At 52.2% G+C, this 13953-nt stretch overlaps 1 protein-coding gene and 1 pseudogene across 1 annotated transcript; both read right to left on the minus strand.

Moving 5' to 3' along the window:
* Positions 1 to 1792: 1792 nt before the first annotated feature.
* LOC136457344 (uncharacterized) lies at positions 1793 to 7356 on the minus strand (annotated as a pseudogene).
* LOC136461500 (proline-rich receptor-like protein kinase PERK1) lies at positions 6972 to 13203 on the minus strand. Its single transcript, XM_066460765.1, has 10 exons — positions 12319 to 13203; positions 11038 to 11529; positions 10227 to 10313; positions 10052 to 10122; positions 9691 to 9767; positions 9404 to 9545; positions 8734 to 8895; positions 7304 to 8318; positions 7164 to 7190; positions 6972 to 7071 (listed from the first exon to the last, which is right to left on the minus strand). The coding sequence occupies exons 1-8, from the start codon at positions 12896 to 12898 to the stop codon at positions 7995 to 7997; spliced, it is 1935 nt and encodes a 644-aa protein (XP_066316862.1). The 5' UTR covers positions 12899 to 13203; the 3' UTR covers positions 6972 to 7071; positions 7164 to 7190; positions 7304 to 7994.
* Between the last annotated feature and the right edge of the window lie 750 nt (positions 13204 to 13953).

The raw sequence follows: 13953 nt of genomic DNA on the forward strand, positions 1-13953 counted from the left end.
CAGGGCGCGTCTCGACTGGCGATGTGAATTGTGGCGGCTCCATCACTATCGACGTCGGAGGCGAGACCGACGTCCACTTCGTAGCCCTCATCGGAGTGTCCACCCAGGATGCATCTGCATCCTAAGAGGCTGTAGCCGATCCTGGCGGGCTCCTAGGCACTGGTGCTCCTGCTAGGCTCACGACGAGCGAGGTGGCGAGCTCTTCTAGCATTGGGTCAACCCACGCGGGAGTCTCCGAACTCGCACACAGCTCCAACACTAGTGGAACTGGTTCGGGGAGCATAGTGCAGCAGCGGCGCAGTAATCAAGTGCGCCCAAACTGATGTCCCCTAATGGTTGACTCCGGCGTTGCCATCGTCATCGTCGAGTTCCACAGGCGCCCCTCGCGGCATCCTGCACGGCCTCGTTCGACCTGCCATGTGGCGCGAGCTGGGAGGCCCATAGGTTCCTACTGCGGGCGGAGTGGCATGTCCGGTAATCACCCTTTGTCGCCGACATCGTTGCATGCATGAGTGGCTTGCATTCCCTAGCGAGGTGGCGGAACCCGCGGAAGCACAAACAACATCGTGGCAACCGACAAGTCGCTACTCGATGTGAGTAGGAAAGGCAGTTGAAACATCTGTCATGAAGCTCCAAGGGGATCTTCTGGGTTGGCGGAAGCTGCTTCTCAACCGAGGCGGCCGCCGGTCGTGTCTCCTATCGTTGGAGAATCTCCCGCCACCCATTGACGTCAGGGGCAGAAACCCAACCGCGGCGGCCGAGGCGTTGGCGAATTGGGATGCGGCCATCCACCGACCGAGCAAGTAGACCACACATCAGCTAGGGACGCGGCCGGCTGCGCTTCCTCCGCCTTCGCCCAGGCCCCTGCCGGCCCACGTCCGCCCCGCGACAACTCATAACCACGGCTGAACGATTTTGGGCGCGCGGCGGGGATGCAGCTATCGGCTTGGCCGGGCGACGAACAACATCCAGATAGGTTTTTGGGAGGTCATCGTCGGAGTCCTCGCTGTCATCATCAGCGTCCGCCCACCGACAATGCTTCGTGCGTCCTCCCGAAGTTCAACTTGGGTAGAACGGGGCTGCCGCCGGTGAGACGTCGGAGGAGCTGGGGATGTCCAGCGTCGCCGCGAGCCCGCGATAGGCCCAAAAGTTCCAGACTTGGTCCTCGACAGCGTGGACCTGGCTGCCTGGCTATCTACGGCTACCCCCGGCGGCAGAGGTGGGGTGTCGGTGGAGGAGGTGGCCACGACGGCGGCGGCATCCTGCTGGGCGACACCGGTGGAGAGGCCTGCCGCGGCGGTGGCGGTGACTGAGCCGCGTGCTCCCCTACGCCGGCCTTCGCGTGCGGAGGTGTGGGCGACCGTGGGGCCCCAGATCTGGCCTCGCCCGACTGCAGGGAGGCCGTTGCGGCATCAGCCAGCCCCGGCGACTGGGGGGCGCGGGCTAAAACGATGCAGCCCGACGCGGACGCGACTTCTGTGCGAGGAGGGGCAGATGGCCACGGGGCGTCAGATCCAGCCCCCACAAGCGGCTGCAGGGAGGCAATGGCTGCGGCACCGGCCCCCGGCGGTGGAGGAGGCCCGCTAGCGGCGGCGGCGGCCCTGCCGCGCGCACATCTGGGCGCACTCCCGCGCAGGGGTGAGGCGGGGAAGGGGAAGCAGCGAGGGGAGAGGAGGGCGAGAGGGGTCCGGGCGGCGGCGCAGGGGCGGTGGCCGGTGCGGGCAGCGGCGGTGGAGGGGCCAGTGGCTCCTAGGGTTGGGCTACGAGTCGGGCTGACGGTTGTGCTCCTTATTCCATCGCCATTTCTCTATTCCCCTGCTTTCGCAACAAGACTTGAGGGCTCGAAACCATATAGGAAACGGAAACATTCTAAAGGACCATCATAAACTTGAATCTAGGAAATAAAAACATTCTAAAAAACCATCATAAACTTGCATCTAGATGTTGTTGTACAATTATTCACTTTTAGGTGCGTACATGATACTATGACTACACAATGCAACCAAAATCACCCACGTATGTTTTAATCCCACTACCAACAAAGACATGCATGATGATCTTACTGACGACACCATGGCTTAGCAACCAAACACAGGTTCGCCTTGAGCCGCCCCGTTCAGCTCGTCCATCTCCAGCTTCGACGCCCCTCCCGCCGGCAGTTCCCAGTCAAAGTGATACAGCAAGCTCGCCAGCGCCAGCTCCATGGTCGGCACAGACAACCCCACCCCGGGGCACCCTCTGCTCCCGGCGCCGAACGGCACGAACCTGAAGTCCTGCCCGAGCAAGTACTCCGCCGTGAGGTCGTCACCGGCGAACCGCTCCGGCATGAATTCGTCGGCGCGCTCCCACGTCGCGGGATCCCGTGCGATGGCCCACGCATTGACGATGACACGGGTGCGCGCTGGGACGTCGTCTCACGGGGCAGCAGGAGCGGCAACGGCGTGCGCAGCCGGAGCGTCTCCTTGATGACGCACCTGAGGTAGCGCAGCTTCTCGAGGTGGTCGTCCTCGGTAACGCGGTCGCCGCCGGCGACGGCGACGGCCGCGCGGATCTCGTCCTGGACCTTGCGCATCTCGTGTGGATCTCGTCCAGGGCCCATACCAGCTTCGTGTAGGTCGTGTCCGTGGCGGCGGCAAACATGTCCTGCATGTATAAATAATAATAATAATGTGCGTACGTAAATACGTGTCATAGGGTTCACGAAAAAAATGTGCGTACGTAGCAAAGATTGAGCCGGACAAATAGTACATGGTTCGTAACTTCGTAGTTCGTACCAGGATGATGGCCTTGATGGCCACGTCGTCAAACTTGGCTCCACCGCCGTCCGCCTCGTCCTCGTTCACGTCCAGCAGCACGTCGACGAAGTCCCAGTGATCGTCGCCGTCACGGTGGCCGCCACGGCGCCTCTGGCGTTGGTCCGCGATGACCCGCTCAAGGAAGGCGTCCATCTCCGCGGACGTGCGCGTGGCCTTGGCGTCCAGCCCCATGAGCGCGTCGACCCACGCCAGCCAGGGCACGAAGTCCCCCATGGTGACCGTCCCCAGGAACCCCTCGAAGTCGGCGAACAGCTTCGTGAGCTTCTCGCCGCCGTCGGGCCCGTCGTAGTAGCTCCCTCCTCTGCCGCCGAACGCGGCGCGGGAGATGATGCCGTTGGTGTAGGAGATGATTTGGGCGGTGAGGTTGACGGCGCCGTCGCGTCCGCCGGTGGCGGCGGCGGAGCGTACGCGGGCGAGCATCGCGGCGACCTCCTGCTGCCGGGCGTGGCGGAAGGAGGTGACGCGGCGCTGGCTGAGGAGGTGTAGCACGAAGACGCGGGGGCCCTGGCGCCAGTGCTCGCCGTAGGGGACGAAGGCCACGTCGCGGCCGTAGACGAGGCGCTCGGCCATGAGTATCCTGGGGCGGCTCGCGAACGCCAGGTCGCGGGTCTTCATCACCTCCTGCGCCGCGGCCGCCGACGAGGCCACCACCGTGGGGACAAACGCGGCCGAAGCGGAGGAGTATCACCGGGCCGTGCGCCTGCGCCATCGCCCACAGCTTCCGGTGCGGCAGGGGCCCCAGAAGAGGCAGGTGTCCCAGGATAGGAAGGCCCCGTGGCGACGGAACGGTGACACGTCCATGTTTGCACCAGTGCTCTCACGTATGGTAAGGATGGATGGTCCATTGAGAACCGAGCAAGATAATTGTAGTCCATGTTTGCACTAGTGCTCTCACGTATGGTCCAATATGACGTATGGTATGGATGATTCGATGAGGTGGTGGAAATTTTGGCTCGTGGAAAATGAGCACGGGTTGCCTCACTGCTGCTGTTAGATGGCGACGGCGGTGCGATAAGAGGGGAGACGATGAAAATGAGCATTAGAACACTGTCAAACCAACGAACCAACACTATCAAAATGGGCACTATGTTCAGTTCATTTACAGCAATACTAACCAAAACATACATATATGCAATTCATCAACAATCAAAAGCATTACAACACTAGCATCTAGCGCCGATACAACACTGAAACAGCAGTAACAAATGAATTCTCTGCATCTACATAGGGGAGTCGACAATAAGCACCCCCATGCAGACTGCCAGACTATCCAGTATCCACAAATAGCAGTTTTGCAAACTAAATATATATATATGATAAGAGACAGGCAACACAAACAACAAGCCCTAGAGAATCAAACCAACCAACCGAGCAAATCGCCGTGCTCCATATCTTCTAGCATTCACAGCCTGACGAACGTTGTTGCCTTCCAGCGCCCCCAACATCAATCGTATCAGGAAGATACCTACAAAAGTTGGTAAAACGTAGAACCAAGTTACACCACAAGGCTGCCTGTATTTAGATAAAGGAACAAAAGTATTCCGGTCTCCCACATTCATAATCGAATGGGTACAACCAAACTGAACCATTACAAGACCATGGTCTAAGACCATAAGACTGCTAAGCAGCCTCGCCCCAACTCCAAACTACTGATAACCAAACAACCCTTGCCTTGACTAAACACAACCCAAAAGATGCAACCAAACCACATACTGGTAAACAGCTAAACCCCAACTCCAACTGTAGCTAAACCGGCAACACTCGAAGTGTCCAATCACAGACAGTATACAGCAAAAACGAAGCTAGTTCTCTAAACTGTTTTGTTGCTTCGACACAGAACTTCTGAAGATTTGCAATGTATAATATATATCTGAGTTATACTATTCAAACTTACATATCTTCTTCTGGCTCATTTTTTACAGCATTCCTCGCTATACACTCAAAAGCAGCCTCTACATTGAAGCCCTCTTTAGCCGACGTCTCAAAGTAGGGGATGTTTCCCTTTGAAGCACACCATGCTTTAGCCTTTTTCTCAGAAACCTGAAAAGTGAAAATCAAAGAAAATTAACAACGGTACAGAATAAATCCAGTGGATAGCAACTTGTGATGAGAAATACTCACTGTCCGGCTGTTACCACCATCAACGTCAATCTTGTTCCCAAGCACAACAAATGGGAAATTCTCTGGATCTGATGGGCTAGCCTGCATAATGAACAGTGAGTCTTTTTTTTTTTCAAACACAGTGACGTACATATAGATCGCTAATAAGAAGGTTGCTTACTTGAATTAAGAATTCCTCACGCCAGTTGTTGAGCTTTTCAAATGACTTGGTAACATTCACGTCGTATACGAGAACACAGCAGTCAGCTCCCCGATAAAATGCCACACCAAGACTTTGAAACCGCTCCTGTCCTGCCGTATCCCATATCTAAGCTTCAGTGAAACAAAACTGTGGTAAGCTAAAATGCGAATGGTTGCTGGTTCCATCACACCAAGAAACAGATTACAAGTATTAGGTCCCATTCAAATGAAAAGGAAAGGGTAGCGTCAGTTTCATAAACAGTAGTTGCATATAAATCACCCTGTTCGCTTGATCGTATCAGTCATTGTTTATCAGACATGATACAGTGTTTTTCTCTCACAATAAAACAGCATCAGCCGGCTTATAAGCCACAGAAACGATCAGCGAACAGGGCGATTGCTACCCATGATTGAATTAGTACCTGTGACGTAACAGCTATCAAGTCAATCGTGATAAAAACAGGCAGGTATGTGCTCAGTTGAACCAAAAATTCTATTTTATTCAAATACATCAGAGCCACCAGTGCATTGTGGAGTCCTAAGCCAAGCTAATAATGTGAAAAGAGGTAGAGGTAGACCGAAATTGATATGGGAGGAGGCAATAAAAAGATATTTGAAAGCTTGGGATATACCTAGAGATCTATGTTTGAATAGGAGTGCTTGAAAAGCAGCTATTGATGACTAGGGGCTCTTGGTGGGTTTCAACTCTAGCCTACCCTAACTTGTTTGGGATTGACAGGCTTTGTTGTTGTTGTTGTACACCACATGGCCCCAAAAAAAACTAATGATACATATAATAATAAGCAAAAAAAAACTAATGAAACATATCCCTCATTTGGATAAGGGAAATCATAATTGATAAATGGCAAAATAAAATTATGGACATAATAGCCCCTGTCATTTCCTCTTTGGTTACATCTCTTTTTAAAGGAACAAAACATGATGACTAATGGCCTCTAATGATTGACATAGTAAGTACTGCAAAGAACATGATAGTCATATAGCACCTCTCCACAGCATCATTCATTATGAGAAAGACAACAACAACAACAACAACAACAACAACAACAACAACAACAACAAAGTCTTTAAGTCCCAAACAAGTTGGGGTAGGCTAGAGTTGAAACCCAACAGAAGCAATCATTCATTATGAGCAAGACAAATCTAAAAATATCTTGGCTAACCCATGAAATTTGGGTTGTGCCGAAATGGAAATAATGAAAGGAAAACAGCTTTTTAAGGAACTGGGGATTAATGATTTTAAGTAGCAAACAAATTCAATAGAGTGACAGACACAAACATGTGAAAAGGAGCAAAGGGTGATGTCCAAAAAGCAGAAAGCGGCATAATATTAATTAGTAAAACTTCATCTCTCAAAAGTCAAAAGTCTTGAAAGGGAATTACTGGGCACAACCCCAAAATATCCTTCAGCCACTCAGCATCTCCAATAAGCAACCCACACGATAGTGAAGAAGCACACGGCACTAAATAACAATTAAATAATGAATGTTGCCGTACGATCTAAGCAGCCAGTGCAGCCGCCTTGTCAAAGTGTTAGGCAAATGAAGGTGATAGTTGATTCAGACTCTGAGCACAGCTAGCTAGTCGGATGGTGAACAAGCTTCATCTAGAAAGAGGAGCACAGGATGCCAGGACCCAAAGTCTGAAACTGAACCGACCCTTCAGAATCTGGCAGTGCAACCACATTGGAGGCGCACAGGACAGGAGCAGACGCCCCAATCTAATCCGGCATGGGGTTCACAGTAGATCCCAGATAGATAACCCCAGGCAAGGCAAGTGAAGAGAAACCTAAATGAATGGTGCTGTAACTGTAAGAAGACGAAGCAAGCAGACCTGCAATGTGAAGAGGCGGTCGTCGATCTGGACCTCCTTGGTGAGGAAATCCGCGCCGATGGTGGCCTTGTACTGGTTACTGAACTTGCTGTTGACGTACCTGCGCGCACCAAACCCAGAAATCGGTCCCCGATGAACCATCGCAACAACGAAGTAAAGTGAAATCGAGGGATCGGACAGGGGCGGACTTACTGGTTCATCAGCGAGGTCTTGCCGACCCTGCGAGCAAACGCGGGCGCAAGCAATCAAATGAGCAAACGAACAGACAGACAGCCAGAAAAAATGGGCGCGGAATGGAAAGGAAAGGGGAAGGGAGAGGGAGCCGGCCGCACCCGCTGTCGCCGAGGATGATGACCTTGAGGAGCATTCGCCTGCGCGTCGCCATGGTCGCTTGGCGCCGGATCTGGGTCCGCGGACGCGGGCGGATTCGGACGGGGCCGGAGCGTGTGGACGCGGTGCGGACACGGCGACGAGAAGCGGAGGAGGAAGAGGACCCGAGGTGGAGGACGGGATGGGAAATTCCGCCTCGTGTTCTGGGGGATTCGCGTCCGGATTGGTGCGCACTACTTCCTAGGAGTACTCTGCGCTGTTGCCTGCTGGCTTGGGAAGGTCTTCTCTGTTGTTTTCTTTGTCGGGTTGTGCCTGCCTCTGCCTCTGCCTCTGCCTCTGCCTGATTGGTGCGGTGATTGCCTCTCCCTCCCTCTCTGCTGCTGCTGTCGACACGTGTTCTGTTTCTTTTCTGATGGCACACCGCATTCGGTAACAGAACGGATTCTCGTCTTCCCATTCTGTCGTCTGGCCCGGTGCTGTGCATGCAAACCAGCTCAACACATGGTCCTGCACTGTCGTCTCCAAAGGACCGAAAAAAGAAAAGAAAAGAAGAAACAAAGCTATCTCAACCGAACAAAACATCTCGGTTCTCCCGGCAGCAATCAATCAGCTAGCTAGGTTCTACGTAGGTACGTAGCTAGGAGGACGAGTGGAGGATTTACAGATGCGCGGGGGGCTGCCACGCCTCACGACTCACGACGCCGCGGCCTCGCTGTCGCCGTCTGTCTTCACGCTCCCCGCCGGCTCCTCCGCCTCCTGCGTCGTCCCCTGGTGCCCGTCGCTGCTCGACACCGACGGGTTCTGCCCGTACTCGCTCGTTGGCGTCTGCCCGCTGCTGCTCTGGAGCCCGCTGCCGCCCAGCGCCATCTTCCGGAACTTTTTCAGGTCCTCGTTGTACTGGTTGGTGTCGTAGTCGGACGCCGAGCTGGTGTAGGACCCCATGAACCGGCTGTGCCCGGGCCGCACGCCCTCGTTCAGGTCGTCCAGGGACACGTCGCCTTCCAAGGCCCGGACAACCTGCGTGGATCAGGCACCAAGAGCAGATGATTTCTTCTTAGAATTCATCATCGAAGTAATATGAAACTAGATTAGTCAAAACTAATAGTACAACATGTCCTCATCAATCAAGAAGAAAACGATATAGCAGAGTATACATAAGGTTAGTTGAGCCACTGCCATGGTGAAAACCTAAAGGCTCAAACAGTGTTGGCACCTCTTGTTTGTTACTCCTACTGCATAACTGAATCTAGAGTAACTATAGTATAGACTCTTTAAGAGCAATTTTCACAATTGACTGGAAAACCTTTTTTTGCTACAAGTGAATAAGCATGATAACAAGACTAAAAAAACAGAGTTCAAATACAAGGGCAATAAACTTGCATTGGAGATGGCAAAGCAATTTTTCCTACAAGAGAATAGTTCACTTGTATACCTGACCCATTCGTGGCCGCCGCCGTGAAGAATGGCGAACACATGCAGCTGCGCAGGCTATCATCCTCGACATCTCATTATCAATATACTCACTTCCCAGCCGGGGATCCACTAAAGCATCATGATTACCATCCTCAAATGCTTTTATCATCAAAGGCCTTGCCTGCAGGAGAAACAAATCAGTATAATGAAAGGAAGAAGCACATGTTTACAGTAATGACAAGAGGAATTATCATCTGTAGTTTACATGATGATGAACAGCCTGAGATGAATAGTTAAAATAGTCATATGCAAAGATCAAAACAGGAAAGCCATGAAACCCAATCAAAAAGTGACAAAGGAAACCATTATACCTAAGATAAAAGCATGCAGCTGTTAATTACAGACCTCAATAGTTAATAATAACAATGATATCTAGTCACAGAATTACAGTAAATATTGTCAGATGAAAGGCCCTGGTTTCGGTAGTTAAGGCTTGCTTGTTCTAGCACTGTCTGGCTACTCTGTTTCTGCTTTCTGAACTTTCTAAACTGTTATATTTCAGTTACTCTGTTAATGGAAATGGGGAAATCCTCGGTTCTAAAAAAAGTGGAAGAAATGAGTTGACCCTGTTAACCACAGTACTGTGTAGTGTGTACTGAAAATTCAAATTAGTTTCCACGCACGCTTACCCAGTCAACCAAGTTATCATCTGCCTGTCTTGAATTTACAGGGCGCCGCCCAGTTATTAGCTCAAGAAGCATTACTCCAAAAGAGAAGACATCTGATTTCTCAGTGAGCTTGCCAGAAGCAGCATACTCAGGTGCTAGGTACCTATGAGGAGTAAGAGATTTAACACAGCAATTTGATATGGTAGACCCTGTATGTCTATTGTGTACACAGATAACCATGGTAGGTCTTATGTTTTGAAACAATAAAAACAAAATGAGATGATATTACACCCTAAGACTGAACATACCCAAATGTGCCCATTACTCTGGTTGAAATATGGGTGTTTGTATCAGAAGTGAATTTTGCAAGTCCAAAATCTGCCACCTGCAAAGAAAGGCACTTAGCAAATTACACTAGCGCATATGTTTGTGATAGTAAGTTAGTAGGTTCACATCAACTATTTAATGTGACTGGTAATAATTGTACATCTGTTTGTCAAAACATTATGTCATCTGAATATAATCATCTCAACTAGCCTTAAAAGCTTAGCCTAGTTCAATTGTATAGAAGTTTCTAGTCTAGTGCCATTCAAGGAACAATGACAAGTCCATGGAGAAAGTATGTTACCCCTTAGGAAAAGGAAGGGAAACGGAGAAAGTAGAGGATACCTTAGCTTCAAATCTTAGATCAAGAAGAATATTTGAGGCCTTTATGTCACGATGAATGATCTTAGGATGGCCTATGGAGTGAAAGCAGAATAAAATCAGTATAGAATAGCTACTTGCCCATCCAAAAGCGAAAAAGAAAGCTCAAAGCATAAGAAGTAGCTATGGCTGAGCTCACAATCTTCATGAAGATATGCCAATCCCTTCGCAGAACCCAGAGCAATTTTTAGTCTTGTCGGCCAATCCAAGGTTGGTCTGCCTCTTCCTGAAACAAAGGATAAGATAACCCTCAGCATGTGCTCAAGGAACAAAAACCAAAAGGGTATAGCAGATGGTATGACAGATGCGTGTGGACGTGTGGTCCAAGCAAAATGTTCAGGATTTATATCAGAAGTGGTTGAGAAACTATCAGCGTCAGAAATCATTTTCCATCTTTAGCACAAGCTCAGCCATTGCATTGAATGGGGACATCTTCTTGTCTTTTCTAATACTCCTAACAATTTGACAGGCTGAATGAATATAACATATAATTCAAACTAAAGAAAAGAGTAGCATTAAAGTTAGTAGCTTCCAGGGATGGGTTTGTTTGTGGCTACTGTTATGGCTTGACGAAATTCTCGAATACATAGGAGAGGCAGGTTGCTATAATGCACTTTAACAAATCAAAATTCCTATAGTACTCAATTATTCTGAGCAAGCAAAAACATATCCTAAGTATACATTTTAGGTTGCTTCGGTGAAAAGGAATGACAAAATATTCAACAATTGTTGTATATGTGTACCTTGATTTCACAAGTTTCCCGTTGCAAATCATCAGTACTTTTTACTAGGATACTTTAGTGTATGACGATACATGTATTAGCTACGACATGTGGCTGCTAAATATGGAAAACAATATTACATATTTTCTAAGGTGCCTTTGAGAGATCATACAAAGCATTTTGAACAAGATGAAGTAATTACAGTGCAGAAACAGGAAGAGAACATACCATGTAAGTGGAATTCCAATGTATTGTTTGGAACAAACTCGTAGACGAGCAACCTGTTGGCTCCAGAAATGCAATAGCCGACCAAGGAGACAAGATGTTTGTGATGTACTCTGCTGATAATCTCAACCTCTGCCTGGAACTCGCGCTCTCCCTGGCCACTTCCATCTCTTAATTGCTTCACGGCAACCTCTGTGCCATTTGGAAGCACTCCTTTGTGAACAAACCCAAAACCGCCTTGCCCCAGCAGATTAGCATCAGAAAACCCATTGGTTGCCATCATCAGCTGCTCGTAAGTGAATGTACTCCTTGAAAAGCTAAGGGCAGTTCCAGGCGACAGCGGAGGGTGGCTCTCACCACCTGAGTGATTCGAAGCGGAGCCACTGCTATGTACATTAAGCGGGGGAGGCGGAGGGGTAGGATGTGAATTAATCTTGATTACATGGTCAGGTGGTGGTGGAGGGGCATTATGCTGCCAGTTTTGGTACTGATCCCCTGAAGCAAGACAGTCGTGACTTTAAATAAAAAATATGATGGAGAAAGAAATCCCACATGAAAACTTCCAATGCAGAATAAAATGAAGAAATAAAGGTTAAAGTAAACGCATTCACATGATGATGGTGAAACCCAGAATTGGAAAAAATTATTTCCCTCGTGACTTGACTTGAAACCTTGTGAATTCCATGATTTCCGCGCCCCCCCCCCCCCCCCCCCCCCCCCCAAAAAAAAAAAATCACTAACCATGTGGAGTGCTATAAGTTTTTTGCTGTAAAAATTCACCCTCTTGATTATGTAGATTGTAGAACGTAGACGAACATCGACATGACCAATATTCCACACTAAACTTAGGCCCATGATTCCAGTGACCCACATTATGCGACAAAACCTCCAAAAGTAAAAAAATCGGTCAATGTTTTTTTAGTCATCAATCACACATGGCATACATGCCGGCATGCCGCCAGCAGTAGCCACATCTCGCACGCACCAAAATAAAAATCCTCGAGAGAAACAAAACCACGATTGTGCTGCGCATCAAAACCCACAAAACACATTCACAATTCGCCCTGGTATGGTACCAGAGAATACAGCACGATTATGCTAGGTGATGCCGAAGCAAAACCACGATTATGGTAAGCAGAGAAGCAAAACGACATTTGTGCTGTGCATCAAAACCCACAAAACACATTCAATTCGCCCTGGTAGTAGAGAACACAGCACAATTATAGCAGGTGATGGCGACGTGACACCTGTTCGGGAAGCGTAACAGAGGTGGCGGCAGCTCACCTTTGTGCGGCGGCGGCGGAGGCGGAGGCGGCGGCGGGTGGCCGTAGTAGTGCATGAGGTGGGGCGGCGGCGGTGGCGGGGGCGGGTGGTGGTGGTGCCGCCGCTGCCTCCTCTTGTTGCTCCTGAAGAGGCAGAGGCAGAACAGGCTGCCGAGGAGCAGCACGGCGAAGCCGCCGACCGCGATCCCCACCACGACGGACGTGGTGAGTCCCGACCCGGAGGAGGACGGCGACGGCGGCGAGGCCGAGGCCGGCGTCGCCCTGCCGTGCGCGGGGAGCGCGGCCGCGTTCGGGGACAGCGTCGCGGGGGGCGTCCCAGGCGGCGCTGGAGAGTCGGTGGAGGGCGGCGCGGGAGCGGTGGGGGGAGCGAGCGCTGGCGTCGGTGTCGTGGGCGTGGGCGTGGACGGGGGCGTCGGGGAGGTGGGAGAGGAGGAGTTGGACGGCGGCGGCGGCGCGGCCGTACCGTTGGCCGGCGAGGCGGGCGGGGAAGTGGCCGGCGGCGACGACGATGGCGAGGACGACATCGCGTCTGGTCCCCTCGTGCGCGGTGGCTCGCGCGAGCTTCCTTGCTGCGCACTCATACGATGCGGATGCTCGGCGAGCTAGTGGTGCGCTGCTTGCTTTTTGGTGGCTGGTGGCTGGTGGGGGGAGGGGAATTTGGAGGCCTGCGCCTGCGCGGATCGGACGGGAAGGAATGCGACCCGGGTCCGGGCCGCGAGACGGCGAGAGGGGAAGGGAGGAGCTGCAGGAGCGCTCGCACGGCTGCACCTGCACCTGCACCTGCCGCCGGGCACTGGCTGGCTGGGGAGTAGTGGAGTGTACTGGTGCGGGGTGTAGCCGGACGCGAGCGACGTGACGGGGAATAAATAAAAGCGCGAGGGGAATCGGCCGGAGGAAGAGGAGGGAGCCCGCGGGCCGGACTTGCGTTGCGTGGGATTGCGAGCCAACCAGCCAGCAACGGAAAGCGTGACACGGCGGGCGGCGCTGGTGTTCACGCACGCGGCCCGCCCGCCCGCCCGGCCTACCCGCGCTTTCCGGTGCGACCCTCCCCCGCTCTCCACGCGCCTCCTGCTGACCGGTGGGTCGTGCTACCACTGGGCCCCTCGCGTCAGTGGCGTACATAGTTGCGTAACAGACGGAGACGGCGGTGGTGGTGGTCGCGTTACAGCTGCGGGACCCAATGGCGCGGCTCCGGTCAGGACGCCTCCCGCGTCGCCACGGCGTGATGTTACTTGATGACGGTGACATTGGTGTAGCAGATCCGAAGCCCGCAAATTTGGTCCGACACGAGCACGGCCTGACCCGATGGAGTACGGGCCCGGGCTGGCACGGCCCGATGTAGCAGGCTAGGCCTAGGCCTTACCCTAGGCACGGCCTGGCCTTCAACGACCGGCCCGGTAGCGGCCCGTTAACACCCCCGTCCAGTCGCAGTCGGCCGGCTGGCCCCAATGGCTCCCCGCGGTCGCCCCCCCCCCCCCACCCCCCTCATATAAAAGCGGGAGGCCGCGGCGCTCCCTTAGTCCCTTCCCTCACCTCGAAACCCTAAATCATTTCCTGATTTCCCCACCCGCCGCACCGCTCTCTCGTCTCGCTCTCACCTCGCGCATCGCGGGCTCCTCTGCAGCTCTGGTGACCC

Source organism: Miscanthus floridulus, chromosome 6 (assembly GCF_019320115.1).
Source record: "Miscanthus floridulus cultivar M001 chromosome 6, ASM1932011v1, whole genome shotgun sequence".
In the NCBI taxonomy this organism is placed as follows: domain Eukaryota; kingdom Viridiplantae; phylum Streptophyta; class Magnoliopsida; order Poales; family Poaceae; genus Miscanthus; species Miscanthus floridulus.

Bases quoted from the DNA above. Each gene is read 5' to 3' on its own strand.
- LOC136461500 (XM_066460765.1), bottom strand. From the start codon at position 12,898: ATGAGTGCGCAGCAAGGAAGCTCGCGCGAGCCACCGCGCACGAGGGGA. The intron at 10,314-11,037 runs GTATGTTCTCTT...CCTTTGTTTCAG, and splicing joins ATTGGAATTCCACTTACATG to GAAGAGGCAGACCAACCTTG. The intron at 8,896-9,403 runs GTAAGCGTGCGT...TTTCTCCTGCAG, and splicing joins ATGATAACTTGGTTGACTGG to GCAAGGCCTTTGATGATAAA.